Consider the following 17,643-nt stretch of genomic DNA (forward strand, 5'->3'; position numbering starts at 1 on the left):
GATGTGAGAAACCAGCATTAGATGGAGATTTCAGACTCAACAAGCTAGCATATGCTAAATTCGTTAGCATGCTAAATGTTGATATATCAGGTAAACAATGACAGGGCAACTTTTTTGGGTTGGATTTATATACCAGCAAAACATCTGGAGAGAGTGGTATCGTATTTTTCGGACCATGAGACGCACTGGATTTAAAGGCGGGCTAAACAACATAAAACATCAAAACTACTTGATGTTGCATATTAGCGCAGAACAGTTTTTCTCCAATTCATAATCCATTGATTGCATAAAATTTTGAAGAGGTATGGTAATTTAAAGAATATCAATACTGGAGCCAAAGTTAAGGTGTTAGATGGCATCAATTGGTATTTCCAGATCCTTAAAGTGGGTGTAGTGTCTGTTTTTTAAGTAGTAACATATGAGACTTCGTTTTAAGGTCAAAGATAGTATAAAGATGTGTTGTTCTTAATTGCACTGTTCTACACCTGGATGACAGAGAAGAAAATGTTTTTTTACTAAACAGTAACCACCTACTTAGCTGTATTAAAAGGCTCCATCTGTCCAAGCACGGCCTAGATGAATGAGGATGCGGGGAGACGTGCAGTGATGCTGTATGAGCTCTTCAGCTCCTTCCCATCATTTCTCAAATGGTCATACGGCGACCCCAGGGTAATGTGACACACACAGAGGGCAGGAGAGAGCAAGCTGGTTTTTGATAATTGGCCAGAAAGATGGACGCCAGAATGAAATCTGGCTAGTTAATTAACCGACAATTAATTACCTGAGGAGCAGGCCACGGTTCAGAGAGAATATCTGCTAGAAGCCAATGGCAGCCATATCTTACCCTAAACTTAGAGTGTTGTTGCATCGCTTGTTAGCCAACAGGCTGCAGGGCAAAAGAGAAATGCTGAAATGGGAGCTGTGTCATCACCTGCCTGAATAAAACCTAGACATTCCTCCTATAAGGAGTGAGTAGCTTCACGTGTCCTGCTTTCGTTCCACTGAAAGGTACGGGCGTCTTGGAAAGTGAGGCAAAAGGAGGTGACAGCTCATTACAAAACTTGATCAGGGCTCTGAAGCGTCCCCCTCGCTTGCTCTCACTTCTCTACGTTTTTCACCGTGTCCATCTTGAAACTCTGGAGGGTGGTGGTGGTTGTGGGGTTTCAGATGATTCCCTGACTTGCACTTGTCAGGCAGTGAGGACTTCAAGAAGCTTTCAAGGCTGGGGTATATAGGTCCACATACAGCGACGTTACTAAAGGCTACAATAGAAACAATAAACATGGTTCTCATAAAATGTTGGTTGTCGTAAAACTCACAGTGTGCAAAATTAGTGATCAACACGGAAACATGATTTGAGATACATGAACAACTAAAAAAAAACAAGAAGCAACTACAAAGGAGTTTAGTCAATAGGATAAAAGGACAAATCCAATTGGTCAAATATATAGGCGCTATATTTCAAGCTGCCATAAAATGGTTTTTGGTTACCTTAAATGGTAATTTAACGCCGTCTTTTGCTATATGCGTATCGCAAAAGCTGGTAGCGCAATGATGGTACATTTTCAATTTATAGTGTAGGTCTAGGTGAGATTGCGTCATAGTCCCAAATTTAAGTGTGTCACCCTAGAATGGCAATTTGAATGAATGGCTCTCCACTTCTCTAACGCTCATAGTTTTTATAGCTTTCTGCAGCAGGGTTTGAACTTCAAGATGAGGCAGATGTTTACAATATACGCTTCTGTCCGATATTGGGTGCCCTGGATTTTGATGCAATTTGGACCCACACTCACTATTTTTTTAAACGCCAAATATGACGTTCGCCATTAGTCAAGGTAAAAACCTGATAAATACAAACATTTTACAAAGACTATTTATGAATCCAGTGTTTTGTGATGAAAAAAGTTGGATGGTTTACATGAAATGAATTTTAATTAGAAAGAATTTAAATGACTTATCGTTCAAATGCATTGTGGTCTAAATTCACCAATCTAGTGAGAAGCGGCACACACTAGTTTATTGCAGAGACATCTGGGAAATTTCCAGGCACCTCTGATTTTTGGAATTGTAGATTTGGACAGCCCTAAAAATAGGCAAACACTCTACATGGTGCACTGAGTAGTGAGGGACCTGGGGCATTTAACTTGTGTGCCATTTATAACACATCCAACTGATGACAAAATGCGATCAATCAATGCTTTTACTGCCACGAGTTCAGCCGTGAAAAGTCCCAACGCCCCATGTCTTTGGTTTCCATCCGCAGTCACCCCTCCAGTGCATCCCTTCTGTCTTTCTTTAATTGTCTGGCAAACATCTCTGTGAGAGAAAGACAAATATCACTCTTTTCCTGTGGATATTGTTCTCTCTGAACCCTACGCTGCCACGTAAATAATTTAGCACCTATTCTCTGTCTCGCTGCTCCTACAGTTCAGAAACACTTCCTGCCTCACCTTATTTTTTTTTTCCTCTTAGGCCATTCTATCTCCTCTGTTTGTTTGTTTTTTCCTTTTTCCATCACCTTCTTTTTCTTGCCCTAGTCTCCTTAAGTTGTGCTCATGCAGAGGATCTGCCTCCTCATCTGGGTTTGCTGCTCAGGACCTCTCGGTTGTGAGGCATTACCACAGGGACCCCTGCAAAGTGAGACAGCTAAACACAAGGAGACACGCTGCCACACTGTAATTAGTCTGCACATTTCACCAAATTAAACAGGACCCTGTTCGAGGTGAGAATGAGTAAAAAAGGAGGAAATAAGAAAGAGCAATTGCAGAGGGAAATGTAGCTCTTTTTAGTGATGTCTATGGCAACAGTCGCCCTTTGTTTTTTTTTTTTTTAGTAGGATTTTTTGCTGTGGATTGCTTTTTAGCTTGTTAGCCCTCACCGTTCTATCAGTGTTAGCGTTTCTTTTTGAGCATTTTGTCAGAAACAACGTTTTCCAGAATACACATTTTCAGATATATTTAAAAAAAAGAAGAAGAAAGAAAAACCAAAACATGGCAGTTAAGTTCCCAAATGCTAATTCTTTTAGTTAGCATGGGCATTTTAGCCCGGATAACATACAGGGTGGTATCAGGAAAGGCATCTGGAGTAAAAATCTCTGCCAAATTTGCGAAAAAGCGGCACCCCCAAAGGGACGTACCGAAAAGTTGGAAAAAAAACAACAGTTAGCATTTGGAAGCAGTTAGCAATTACCCATGATTTGTTTGCGTTACAACCAACCTCAGTTTTTCTTTTTTCTTTTTCTTAAAAAAAACTGTTTGTCAGATCACTGGAACAGATGGTTGGATGTTGAGAATAATTATAGATTTCTGTGTACTTTTAGTATCGGAACTTTGAAAATATAATTTAAAAAACCAATGCAGAATAAAAAAAAAAAAAAAAAGAGTTTTTACTCTTCATAAAAATAAAGTGAGTTGATGTGATCATCTTTAAGGCCTCCCTCCCTACTTGCAAAATACTTTTCCGGAGGTTTCAAACCCATTTCCAGATTACACTTATTGATGCACTCAGACTCCCAGGACAGTTGAACTTCATTTCTTGTCTTGATGGAGAAGATGCCCCCCTTTTGGTTTCAAATTGATATCACGCGGATGGTTGCAAATGGAATTTGTAGGTTAAAGTGTTTATTTTTATGCCTCCGTAATGCAGGGAATGAGATAGAAGCATATTAGATTGAGTTAGAGGAGAGTTTTTGCAGCCCTTGCAGCTGCCTGGACACAGAGCCCCATTGTTGAAAAGATCATTTGAAGGCCTAAACATGCTTTGGATTGATAAGTTAATGTGTGCGTTCCTGGGGAGCACATGTTCCCAAAATCTATTTACTGCCACGGTACATTTTGCTATCAAAGCGGTTTTTTGTCATCTCATTGTTCCCCTCCTGTCCTTACCTCTTCCCGCTTCTCTCTCCTGTCTTCAGTAATGCCCTCAACTCTCCTTTCTCTCATCCTGTCTTCCCTCCTGTCCACTCGCTGCTCTCTTTTAGCAGCGACTTTGCCATGTGACGGGCCAGAGGCAACCGTGCTGTCTTCTTCACTCATACTGCCTTTTCCCTTCGCCCATGCCCTGACCTTGCTGTGCTCGCCACACACTCTCCCCTTCGTCTCTTTTATTCACTTTCTGTCAATCTATGGGATTCCCACAGCATTCCTGTCTTCATTCGTTCATATATATATATATATATATATATATATATATATATATATATATATATATATATATATATATATATATATATATATATATATATATATAATTTTTAAATTCTGCCTGCAATAACACCTTTCTGCCATCCAGCTGTATGCAGCGTCTGTTAAAGTCAGAAATGGATGCTGGTGCAAAACTGGTTTATATTGGCTTCCATTATTTTCCACTCACTCACTCACTCACTCACTCACTCACTCACTCACTCACTCACTCACTCACTCACTCACTCACTCACTCACTCACTCACTCATTCAGCTGTCCATTCGTTTCTTTGTTCGTTCATGCATTTATCCATTCATTCATTCATCCATCTTGTTCATTTGTTTGTTTATTTATTTATTCATCTACTTGTTTGTTTTTACGTCCACTCAATCACTCATGCATTCATTTCTTTTAGTCACTAATTGGTCCATCCATTTGTTTGGTCATCAGTTTATTCAATCATTCACTCACTCATTCATTCATTCATCCACCCACCATCGGTTCATTGATTTGTTTGTTTGTTCGTTGATTTTTTTCATTTATTACCTCACTCATAAATGTATTTATTGATTACCTAATTGATTCATTCATCCATCTTTTCATTCATGGACTTGTTTGTTTATTCTTTCATTCACTCAATCATCCATCCATTGGTTAATCGGTTTTTCATTCATTCAATCCCTTTTATGTATTGATTACTTCCTTCCTTCTGACCTTAACCCTCTTGCTTTGTTTGTTTTTGAGGAACAGCGTTGATGCTTGTTTCTATTTGAATTACCATCCATCCGTCTGTCCGTCCATCCATCCATCTTAAAAACCCACTGAATCTCTTTTTGGGTTTACAGGGTTTTCTGGCGCCAACTCAGCTAGTGTTGGGCAAGGGCGTGGTACACCCTGAACAGGTCGCCAGTCTGTCATTGGGCCACACATATGCACACACCTGCAGACCTAAGGGCAATTTAGATTCACTAATCAGCCTATGAACCATGTTTCTGGATTTCAGGAAGAAACCAGAGAATCCGTAGGAGACCCACACATGCTATTCACCGATATGCAGTCCCTATTGAATTACAATTAAAGTTTATGAACCCTTTTTACTTAATATGCTGATAACATCAAAGTAGAAAAATGCTTTTCAGTTTTTATTTATTTTTTGCTTTTTAAAATTCAAACCGGTCAATCTGACCCTGAACAGGGGCGTTAATTCATTCATCCACCCTTTTTTTCATTCATCAGTGATTGTATTAGAAAGAATCTACATCCATGCAAAATAATACTTACACAAATACAGTGGCTTAGGAGGAAGTCTAGCACGGTTGCAGGTTAAGTTCTGCCTCGTCACTTTGCAAATACTGTATAAACATTCTGGGCTTCTAAACATGAAACATGTCAACAACAACTGGTAAACACTTCCAAATCTTCCCCCCTTACACAGCAGGATGCATGTCCTCTGGAGGAACCAGAAACCTCTTTTGTTCTTTTTCTCGTACGACTGCGACAAATCCTAAAGACACCACATCGGATTGTATGCAAAACGAACTTTTATTGATTTCTGTTTCTTTTTCGAATATCTCTAGTGTAAGCTAGTCTGCTGAAAGTGCGGCTGACTAAACCCCGCTAAGAAAAGCCACAGCTTAACCAGTGCAGCCAAATGCCCACGCTCTGCTGCTTTCCTCGCACAAATGCAGACAAAGTCCTCTCCATAGACTCTAAAGACTCTCTGAATAGGCACAGCATGGGGTGGGGATGACGACTAATATCTCACAGCTGCACTGAAGGGTGATGTCTGACTGTAGTCATCAGCGTGGAAGTGTACGAAATCTTAACAAAAGCCGCCGTTCTTCAGCCCTGCCCACCCTTTCGGTTTCCATCAGGAGCCTCCGCTGAAAGCTTTTTGTCTTCCAACGATGGAGAGAGCAGACCTTGTCTGCGGCTCCCAGACAATGCCACCGTGTAGCTACTCTAGCCCTGCAAATTACAAGGTCTTAGCCCTGGGGATGTAACCCGGGACGCAGAGGCCTGCTTATTTGGCTCTAAGTGTTCAGTGTGGCTTTTTTTTCTCTCTCTCTTTCTTTATTATTATTATTTTTTTAATATGGCAGGGTGACCCAGTTGTATTGTGCTGTGTTATGGTTAGTAGTGTGGGTTTGCAGGATATTTTTTGAATATGTAACAAAAGTCAGCTACTGTGCTGCGTGTGCTCAAAGGGATTTTTCTTTGAAGATACTTTGTATATGTCCTGATTTCTGAACTGGGTCTTGTCGGGGCATATGATGCGTATGGAAGCAAAGCTTCGAGCCCTTTTCCAAAGTAACTACATCAAACAATCAAAGGTCTATTTTTTTTCTCTCTCACTCTATGTAATTTTTTTTTTTTTTGACGCAAACGCATTTTTTATTTTTAAATCGGAGAGGGGTCTATGTTGTCGACAAAAGGGGACATCCATGAACACCTGGAGCTTTTTGGACTGCAAAAGTTCAATCTAAAGCAAGTCAACCGACAGAAAAAGGTCTGTGCCTATACCCAGTTAAAGGTAAAAAGGACAGATGGGTTTGAAATTACTCACACAGATAACCCAGCCCAACAGAGAGAAAGGGAACGATTCTATTTTTTCTGTTTGCTTTGGAAAGGCAGCCAAATTCATTAACTCAGTGGGAAAATTCCTCAATTTTAGCAAGCCTGCAGAGTCAATGGACCATGGCTAAGAAATCAACTCTCATTCGGCATACACAACAAGCAGAGCCCTGCCTAACTACACTGGTGTCTAACTGTGCAGGGCTAAGAGAGATGCATTGCCAAATGTTGGCTGATTACCCACCATGGCTATGTTTTTAAAAATGTAACTATTGAATTTGATTGGAAGTTGGGAGCCAATTGGAAAAGCTTGCTGAAAAAGAATGGGCGAGGTCGCTGCTGTATCCTGTGGGTGGCCCTCCTCAAGGGGGTTGTAGTTTGTACCTGGAACCCTAGTTGATGGCTGTGATCGCCAAGCAAAGTCCAATGCTGGCATCCAAAGGCACACTTCTTATTCTCGTCACATCAGTTATGCCTTAGTCTTATGTTGACCTTAGTTGACCTGTACGGGGACTGCATGTTTTTTGGCATTGAGGGTTGTAGGACGGTGTGTCCGCATCTTACGAAGTGTGTCTTGCAATTCCCTTGAAGCTAGTATGGACACTTTAACCCTTGTGCTATCCTAGGCACTTTAACGTTGGGAGTTGGGTCATCTAGACCCACTAGACAGTGCGCTGAACCTTTTTTCTTCAATGATTTGTGATCTTCACATGAAATCTTTCCACCTTTGTCATGGTAGGGAGAACACGTTAATGTAAGGGTGGGGTCATCTAAGATAGCACAAGGGTTAAGTGACGTCATTAAAATGGAATGTACGATGTTGTGTGTGTGGTAAATGTATCGCGGGGTATTTGTAAGGACAATGGAAGTTACATGCACTCATGACATATGGGTGATGCTGTTGTACACAGCACTGTACTCGTTAGCACTGTACAACCTGTCACAAATGTTCACTTTGCGGACCTACCAAATGGTCTATTATGCAAAAATTGCATATGGCCCACCTATGTGCCCCATACAAGTTTGCAAATTTTCATCGACATCCCATATCCACCTGTAAGGGAAATTGTGACTTGGGCGATAAATGCAGTTCCATCTCTCTGTTTCTTCATTTTACTTGTCTTATTTATTGGCGAGTCGGACGGTAGCGGTAAGGCAGCTGGATGGCTCAGTTGGTTGTGTGTACGACTGGTGCATAGAAAACCAGGGTTTTCCAAGGGGCGCGATGAGCTTCATCAAGTGTGGGTCCTTGGGCCAGCCCATTTGTGCTGCTGTCTAACTATGTAGCCACAAGGGTAGCAACCCTACCCAAAAAGAATACAAGGTTGTGTCAGGAATGGCATCTGAAGGAAAAATCTCTGCCAAACCAACTGTGAAGATCAGTGAAAGCTGATTTGCTGTGGTGACCCCTTTGCCTAAAGGTGAACAACAATATTAAAAGGTAGCGGTTAGTGGGTTTTTTGGGCGTTTCCCCAAACAGCCAAAATGGCGTGTAGTCCTTTGAAGTATTTTTGCACCAAAGGCAAGGAGAATACAATCAGAACCATAATCAATGAATGGCACTCTTGAATGAACATTGTCTAGAATTAAATTTAAGAACAAGGATTCACTTCCTTTACCTTAAAAAAGTAGAATTAAAAAAAGTTGCAGGACCTTAGCTGTCATTCTACTTTTTCCTGTCTTGTCTTTTTCTTCCTGTCCTTTTCTGAGCTGCATGTTGTTCTCAGTCATGTGCCTGCTCTGCACAACACTTTTTTTCATGCTGTTGTCGATATGTCTTTCACTTCCAGTGTCTGCGTTTCTCAAGACTTCTCATACAACTCAATAATAATAATGCAGAGTTAAAGTCCTGAAGAGTGATTTATTTTATTTTTTTTCTTTTACAGGAGATAAAGAACATTAAAAGTAAGCCATGGTCCAAACTGATCACTTTCTTTTTTCCTTTTTTTTCAACCTTGGGCAAAGGCATGCTTGGCTTGATTTCCACTCACCCTCGCTCTTGCTTGATTTTGGTTTCTCATAATTTGTATAAGGCCATTAAAAAAATAAAAATAGCGCCTAACAGCATTCCTAGCATATGTCCTGTACAATCATTTTGAGGAACAGAGCAGGTTCCTTGTTTCCTAACTTCCTTCACCATCCCGTTATGTCATTGGATTATTTTTTCACATCCAACCGTAGGGATTGGCAGCAGTTGTCCCGATGAAGCACAATAGTTGCTGTTATTTTCTTTGGCAATAGAGCAACAGACGTAGCTAATCTGAGTCCAGTGCTCCACTAGGTAATTGGTTAAGACCTCTAATAGTGGGTTTAAGAGGATATCAGAGCGCCTGAGCCACACAAAGCTATTAAGCTACTTAGACTAGAGCGTGATTGCCATCTGTCAATCAGCGGAGATAAGAAAATCGACGGCACTACCTTCAAGAGTACACAAACTGACCTCCTCCCCTTGCCTCCATTTGCTGCCCTTCCTTCCCACCCTCCCCCGTCTTTCAGCACAGATGAAGCATGACCTTATTTGAACACTGATTGACATCACTTCTTTTGTTTTTATCATTTTGGAGACTGTTGACGTAGATAGTGGTGTTTTCTTCTGTTCATTGTCGTCATCTTTTGCTATTTTTTCTGTCATGTGGTATGGGTTCTGCATGAACACAATGCAGCTGTATTGGTAACAGATATGTTGTATTTGCCAGTGATCTGAAAAAAAACACACAAAAGATTTTAATGTCCTTTCGAAATCTGTGCCGGTTAACCATTGTGGCCACTTTTTGTTGCTTCGTATTTTCTCCATTAACATTCAGATGCGTTGATGGAACGATAAAAGAGAGGTTCACGCATCTACTGTGATAACCAAGTCATATGACACATATCACAACAAACACTGAGTGATAGCAAGTTTTACCTCTCCATTGATAGATCACCCTTAAAAATGATTTATTTGGTGGATGCTAACTTTAGTGACTGACTTCCTCTTTTCCTGTTTTTTCCAGACTCCCGGCCTCTGCCTGACGTAGCCATGACTGGCAAGTGCACCCGGGAATGTGACGAGTACGGCCACTCAGACTCCTGCTGGATGCCTGTGCGCACATCGCCCGAGCTACGGCCATCCAAACCAACCACTAACCCTCAACAACCAAAACTTTCCACGTTCATGACCGGCAACGGCAGCAGCGGCAGCAGCAGTGCCGAACAGCCCGGCAGCCAGGAGACCCTCGCCATGGCCGCCATGGCCAACGGAGACCCCACAGCCGCACATATGATGGGAGACCGCAACTGTAACCTGCTCAATAGGAAAATGGCCTCCTCCTCCTCCTCCTACGAGGCCTTTGGCTCACCGTCCTACGGATCGCCGGGAGTTGGGGAGGAAGTGCTGGGCCACCCGACCGAGGAGATCCCCCTTGCACCTACCGGAGAGTATAAACCCACTTCCTGTGGTACTCTGACGCGACGGGAGGTGTACCTGTGAGCAAGATGGCTTACACATCTCCACTGACTATTAAGCATAGCTGCTTACCCGTGACCGTCGCATTTCTAGAAGCCTTTAGCCAACCAAGTAGGACTACAGTTTCTCCAAAGACTTTTGCAAGAATCCCTTCATGAAGGATGCAAGTGGATATCACACCCTACCTTTTTTATAATATAAAGTGATAACTCCAGCACCTGACCAGAAGGAGAGGTGGTGGAGGTTGTTTTACTAGCTCGTCGGGCTCTTGGGACACATTCTGCTGCCTGACAGTCAATCTGTACAGGAACTCATTTTACATGAAGCATGCCAGGTTCTCCCCGTTCTTCTTCTTTGAAATGAGGCAAAAGCCACATCTTTCATTTTTTTAGATCATAAAATGTACATGTAAACAGTTTTTACAGTGGATTTGCCTTTAATTTAAGTACAGTCCAACAGTCCGGCCAAGAGCCCCCATGGTTGAAGAAACCAACGGGACTTGCGCCGACCACTGTCAACTTTTAAACCTAAAAGCAAAAGGTGGAAGTGAGTCTCACAAGCATGGAAAAGACTGAGCTTTAAGTACATAGTCCTCACTTTGAGATGGATACTTTCGCATAGAGATTAGTTGACTAGAATTCGCGGAAGCAACACTTTAGCTGCCGTCTACGATACACCGGAGGACTGATGCTAACCAACGGAGAGCATACCGTCACTCATTTGTACACAGCCATTGGACCACAGTGACATCACTCTTGTTCCCTTAAGTCTTTTTACCTTTTTCGTAGCTTTTTGAGTTTTTCTTTTGTTTGGTGAGTTGGAAACCAAAATCCCCGTCTGAGTAATACAAGATCTTACACATCAGCTTCAAAAAAGTATGGGGTGGTTCCCTTTGGAACTCCTTAGCCAGACGTTCTGTCTTACCAAACTGGTTTTGATCACCGAGAAAAAAAAAAAAAGTAAAGAAAACTACGTAGGCACACATCGCCAAATGAAGTCATTTGAGGCCAGTGATGCTGCTACTGATTGAAAGTCCTGGGGAAGCACAGTGTTTGGCTGGAGATTGCAGCTCTGGAGATGCAATTGAACTGTTGGCTCAGAGTGACTTTATACACGTAAAAAGCTAAAAGAGGTGTAAGCAACGGCAAGTTGATCCTGAAACCTCTGTAAGGACAGCGTTTTACAGCTACTTTCCTTTCTTTTATGAGCGTGTGTGATATGAGCAATAAATGCAACACTGTCCGCGACACGCAGACGACGAGCATCTTTCTTCAACACCCTTTTCAAAGCCTACAAGGTTGACGCTAGTCTGGAGTCCTCTTAGCTGTTGCATTCATTGGCATGAATGTAAGAATCATCATTTGTTAACAATCACACAAAAAAAAAAAAAAAACAGGAAACAAAACATCTGAGTGAGAAGGAGCTGTTTGCATCACAAGCTGAGACGGTTGGTGTCAAAGTGAAACCAAAGCATCGCAAAGAGGATAAAAAAAACACTCTTTTTGTGCCCACCCCTTTCACGCAAACACAAAGGAAATCTTGGAGAACTTTGCTTTAATGACATCAATTTTCTCAGTATCTTTTTTTTATTTCGCTATGGAACGATTTACCTTGAATGATAAGAATGTGATGTCTCAACAAAACATCTATTACATCCTCAGATCAGACACTTGACACGTTTAAATGTTGAGATGGTGTGCCTCCCTGTCTACGTTTTTTTTATTTTTGTTATTGTTTTACTTTGCAGCTGCAGAGGCACAAAAATCTCACAACTGTAATCAAAAAATATTCGATGCAACTGAACTTTTTGTATGTTAGCAAAAACCCCTTTCAGTTTGATCGGATGTGCTTTTTTTTTTCTTTCTTCTTCTTTTTTGAGGCACTCCGGCAATCTATAACCTGTAAGTACTACTTGTTGTTTGAAAGAAAGTGCTCCTATACTTATCAGCTGTATACATAAATAAATACTTTTTACTGCACGTTTAATGGGAACTTACTTCACCTACGGAAAAGGAGGATTTAAGAAAAGAAAATGACAAAAAAAAATCTCTGTAAACATGGAAACTCATCTTGTTGATTGCATTCGTCATCACCTGGAACATTAGCCATGTACTGTAGTAACACTTAGTACATCAAATCGGTTTTTCATTTTCTTTTTACTTAAACATCAAATTTAATAATTGTCCCATATCACGACACCCCTAATTTTTTTTACGAGCTTCATACCATTAGATTAGATAACTTGTAATGACATTTTTGTTTTATTTGAATCCCACGAAGAAACAAAAACGTGGAAATGCTCATTACGATGTACTACGTGTTTTCTTTGTGGTGCCACTTTGTATATTTAGAGTGCTTCTGACGAAAAAAAACACAAATAAAAACATAAAAACGAAATAAAATAAAAAATAGAGTGAATGCTAATATGCAACTGTGCCTTTTTATACCAATTGGTATGGTTAAATGTGGGTATGGGATGGTGCATACATGATTACACTGACAAGCTCACAAAAGTAGACGGGGTGGCATTTTAAGGACTGAAATACATTTGCATATTTTAGAAGTGGAATACTGATTTTTTTGTTTTGTTTTTTATTTTAGTTTCCCGGAAAGTTAAATGTCAGTGAACCTTTAGATGTAGGAGTCTAATTGGCTGTTCTGTTGATTCAATTAGGCCAGAAATATTCATATTATCAAGGAAAGTTACTTTTGGGGAAAACAAAACAAAACACTGACATCATTTTTTTTTTACGTTTTAATTTTTTTTCGTATACCTTTTTATTTTTATTTTGGTAACCTTTTTTGCTCATGTACATGTGTGACAACAGAAACAAGTTAATGCATGAAACAAGCTCTAAGTCTGACAACGAAAATTTTGGAAGGGGAAGAAAAAAATATGGAAAGACACTTAAGAGTAGAAAGTTTGTGGAAATAAAATGCCGATCGGGGGAGGGGAGGGGGTGGGTGGGGGTCAGTAAAGGAGAGCGCCGAGCAGAACGCACACCCACAGGGTTATGTAGCCTACATTCGCACTATTACGAATTTCTATACATCCGAAAGCTTGAGTGCTGGAGCGTTGCGCCTCGACTCCGTGTTTATGCGTTAAAAACAGAAATTTGACACACTGAGTTGAATCCACACTCTATCCTTTTCCATTTGCTAATCCGCAATTCGTTACAACCGAAATCTGGCTTCCGGGGATCTTCCCGGCTGTCGGAAAACACAAGGTACACCAGCCTGGGGGTTTGTGTTCTGGAGGCGCTCTCCCCCCATTTGTGAAGCATTCACAACGTGTGATGAGATATGTAATATTAACCATTACTATTTGTCCTGCGACCTGGATGTTGATATAGAAATTTGAGGAACAAACTTATCATCGTTTAATATGAGTCACTATGCACGCAGCTTAGCTGAACATTGGCAGTGTATTGAACGCAAGTCCACTTCTATTTATGAGATATTTTACATAATTTAATTTGCTTTTGTACAGGTTTGTGTAAATAAATTGCTTGTCATTTTTGTCTCTGCAGAAAATAAAATATAACATGGTTAAAAAAATGTATTCATGAATCTTTTCCTCTCTTTTTATAGCTATTTTGTGTAATGAAATAATATTAATATTAGAATAATAATATAATATTATTCTAATATAATATATTATTCATTCATTTTCTCCTGACTCATTATGTTTAAACCTCCTGGCCACCTAATATGCTGGGTTAATTTAAGCATGGTGCTTTTTATCTGTAACCAAAGGAATGTGAACATTAAAAATGCATTTAATTATGTTTTAAAAGGACATATGTAAAATGTACATTTCTTTTTCTTTGGTTCATTTGAAGATAAAAAGGTCCCTACTAAAAATATTTAGTGATAGTAATAGTTAGTGATGACCTTTTATAACTGACATGTAACCGATACGAGTCAAAAGTGCTTTGGCTTCAGTTAAAAGTCTACAATCCAATGAACTAAGGAAAAAAAAAATCTGATATAAAAGTTGTTTATTTCACTGGACCTGCACAAATTTTCCCTGCACTATAGTATCATGGATGTTCCATTGTAAAAGTAGCTACAGTGTGACGCATTCGAGATCTTGTATACATGGTCTCATGAATGTACATCCAGCCGGTGGTGTTCTTCACACAGCGGCTTCTTCTTCTGTTGTATTTTTACTCTTTTCTAGCGCTTGTCCGCCACCTACAGTGAAAAGAGGCTTATTGCAAATCTTGCGCCAGGTTATTCCAAAATATAAAAGAGTTGGCGTCATCATTCTAGCAGGCCAGAAAAAGCGCAACTATCAATATTACATTTGTGATCATGTTTGTCATAAAAGGCTGTTTTAGTGTGACTTCAAATGATTTTTCTCAAATAAGTTTGAGTCTTGCACTGTCTCAGTAAAGTGAAATACATGTGTCAGGAATAAATGTATACTCCCCTTTTGGAGATTCCTTAGATATATTTTAACCATTTATTTGTTCTATGCACCTAAAAGTCATTGACACTATTTCTTTACACTTAATTTGGTTTAATATCGAAAACTGTACAGCAGTTTGGATTTTCAAAGTCACCACGTTCTGCGGACAACCGGTGAGCATGTGGTGTGTAATCGATTTGTCCTGTGCACAGGACAACTTTTGGTCATAGTAATAGCTTCTTGCAAGCAATTACAAGTTATTGTGTTTATATTTAGACCATTTTCAAGAGGAAAACATCATGAATCTAGAACAGTTCACACTATGTACCCTTTTATAGAAAGCTTCATTTTATGTCACTTGTGTTTTTGTCTTATATACTGTATTTTCTGCCCTATAGGGTACACCGTCAATGAATTATCAAATTTTCAATTTTATGTCATATACAAGGCGCACCAAACTATAAGGGGCATTTAGTGAGACAAAAGAGTTAGAGATAAGTCCAGAGGTCAGTCACACTTGATTAAATGCGTTCACAATAATTCTAGAACTTTCTTCGTAACACGCTACATGCTAGCCATGTTAGCGTATTCACGATACCTGGAACTTCCAATCTTGTTTGCAACACACACAAAAAACAAGACTCACGTAAAACGTTAGTGTGATTATGCCTACTCCCTACCATGTTTATAAAATGTAAAAATAAAAAAAAGTCCGATACCGCCACATGTTGGCCGTGTTAGCGGATTTACAATGAATGTAACTCACAATCTGGTTTGCAGCATGTAAAAAAATAAAAGACTGGTAAAGCTAAAGCAAACGTTACTGCGACTACGCTAACTCCCTACCTTGATTATAAAATGTAAAAAAAGGGAAAAAAAAGACTGATAGAGGTAAAACAAACGTTACTGTGACCACGCTAACTCCCGACCTTGTTCATAAAAAATGAATAAAAAAAAAAACAGTCCGATACCACCACATGTTGGCCATGTTAGCGTATTTACAAGAAATGTAACTCACAATCTGGTTTGCAGCTCGTAAAAAAAACAAAACAAACAGACTGATAGGGGACTCAGTAAGGATGGGATTATATAAACTTGCTTCTTCTCACTCCTTTTCAAGATATAAAACAAGCTCTACTTGACTTTAGTTAAATATTTAATTAATCCAATGTGACTTAAGTTTTCTTTGTCTTTCTTTTCTATGCATTTCATCATTTTTGTAATGAGTTTGATAAATCTGTGGGATTTAAAAAAAATTTGTATTGACTACAATGCTTGAACTAAATGAATCAAAAATCCGATTTTGTCTTAATCTCAAAATCGTTCCAACAATGGTACGCACAACCAGAATTTTTCCATATACAGAGCGCTCCGGATTATTAAGTGCATTTTCGCTTTTTTTTTTTTTTAAAAGAAGGACAAATGATACAAATCCACAAGTGTGACTTCTTTGTTCTTTTGTTATCAGACAAGGTTTTGTCCACACACTTTATTTATCAAGACACCATTTTAAACCCTGTAATTTGTTTCTATGTAAACTTAGACAATGATAATATTTGAAGCCAAAAATTCATATTTATAAATTTGTTTTCAGTATTTGTTACACCTTCGGTGTGTCTGCTTTGATGCAGACGGAGATTACAGTGTAGGTAATCCGTTTTAATCCATTCCTTACGCTGGGATGAACAGCAGGCTGCAGCCTCTTTAGCACCCTAAAACCAAAGGCATCTCACTATGTAAGCAACAGTCAGCTGGAAAAATAAATAAATAAAAAAGTGGTATTGATTGCCAAAAGAGAATTGCAATGAAGGCGTAAAATTGCTTATCAGATGTTCAAAAAGTGTTTAGTGTTGTAAAACATGGTTAACAGCAGTGTCACAGGATTACCTTAAAAATGCTGTCTGAAAATAAAAAAAGATGTATTTTTTTATGTTACTGGCAAGTTATACATGATTTCAACTGAAAAATCTTACACCTGGCCTTTTATCTTATTGTTTTCTATTCATAGATGCTTTATTTAAGCAACACTTAATCCCTGCTGGTATGCTAATTGCTAAACTCATTGTTTTGTTCTGGCGGAGGAATTTCAACAGCCTCAGTAAAGGGCTGGATTCAGGTTTTAAATAAGGTAGAGTTCTGACAATTTAGGCTGAACCTGAACATTATTAATATTTAGTTAATGCATACCAGCTACTGGATGAATAACAATCATTTGTGAGAAATTAGATGCTATTCTCACAGAAAGAAGCACTAAAGCATCTTGTCTTTCCATGAAAAAACATTTAATATTTAGTCTTTATGAGGAGATTTTTATCTGACGATGGAGGAGGAAAAGGTTAAAAAGGACCTACTCCCACCTGCTTGAAAGTAGGGTTTTGTATCTTTTCAAATCAAAGTATGTAACCCTTGTGCTATCCAAGGCACTTTAACATTGGGTGTTGGGTCATCTAGACCCACTAGACAGTGCTCTGAACCTTTTTTCTTCAATGATTTGTGATCTTCACTGGTGTCCATGGATTACATGAAATCTTTCCACCTTTATCCACCTTTGTCATGGTAGGGAGAACACGTCAATGTAAGGGGGGGGGGGGGGGGGGTGTCATAGGATAGCACGAGGGTTAAATTATTGAATATATTTCTGAGAAGAGAAACCTTGTGTTTGTTATCCAAGTGATGGCAACATCAAGAAAAAACTTTAAGAAATCGTAGACAAAACAAGGACTCTGTGGAGAACTGGTGAAGGAGACAGTGGTGGCTGTGGTGATTGGAGTACTCGGACCAGTATCCCCCAAACTGAAGCAGTGGCCACAGCAGATATGTGTTTTGCTTGGAACTGCACTGGAACCTCAAGCTGACCCAAGATTTGGTGAAAAATCACCCACAGGGGGTGAGAAGAGGTTTTGGTATAGTTCAGGTAAGTTATGAGATTGTGATTGATCATAGTCGATGAATTTTTCAGTCACCACGCTGATTGTTGAGCCCGATGAGTTCTACAGACCAGAGATGCTAATGTATGTAAAGATGGATG

At 39.6% G+C, this 17,643-nt stretch overlaps 1 protein-coding gene across 6 annotated transcripts in view; it reads left to right on the forward strand.

The window, feature by feature from the left end:
- The window catches only part of pcdh7b (protocadherin 7b), a 151,051-nt gene extending 137,292 nt beyond the window's left edge, over positions 1-13,759 (forward strand). For 2 of the 6 annotated variants that reach the window (XM_011487541.4, XM_078936317.1), the window contains exons 3-4: positions 8,643-8,661; positions 9,750-11,181. In XM_011487541.4, the coding sequence (XP_011485843.1) occupies positions 8,643-8,659 (17 nt within the window). In that variant the 3' untranslated portion in view covers positions 8,660-8,661; positions 9,750-11,181. Of the gene's footprint in view, positions 1-8,642; positions 8,662-9,749 lie in introns of all 6 variants that reach the window. The other 4 variants (XM_004079819.5, XM_011487539.4, XM_011487540.4 and 1 more) reach the window with 3 other exon arrangements.
- Positions 13,760-17,643: the final 3,884 nt, after the last annotated feature.

The sequence above is a fragment of the Oryzias latipes genome, chromosome 18 (genome assembly GCF_053564925.1).
Source record: "Oryzias latipes strain Hd-rR chromosome 18, Olatipes_Hd-rR_3.1".
NCBI classification, from domain to species: Eukaryota; Metazoa; Chordata; class Actinopteri; order Beloniformes; family Adrianichthyidae; genus Oryzias; species Oryzias latipes.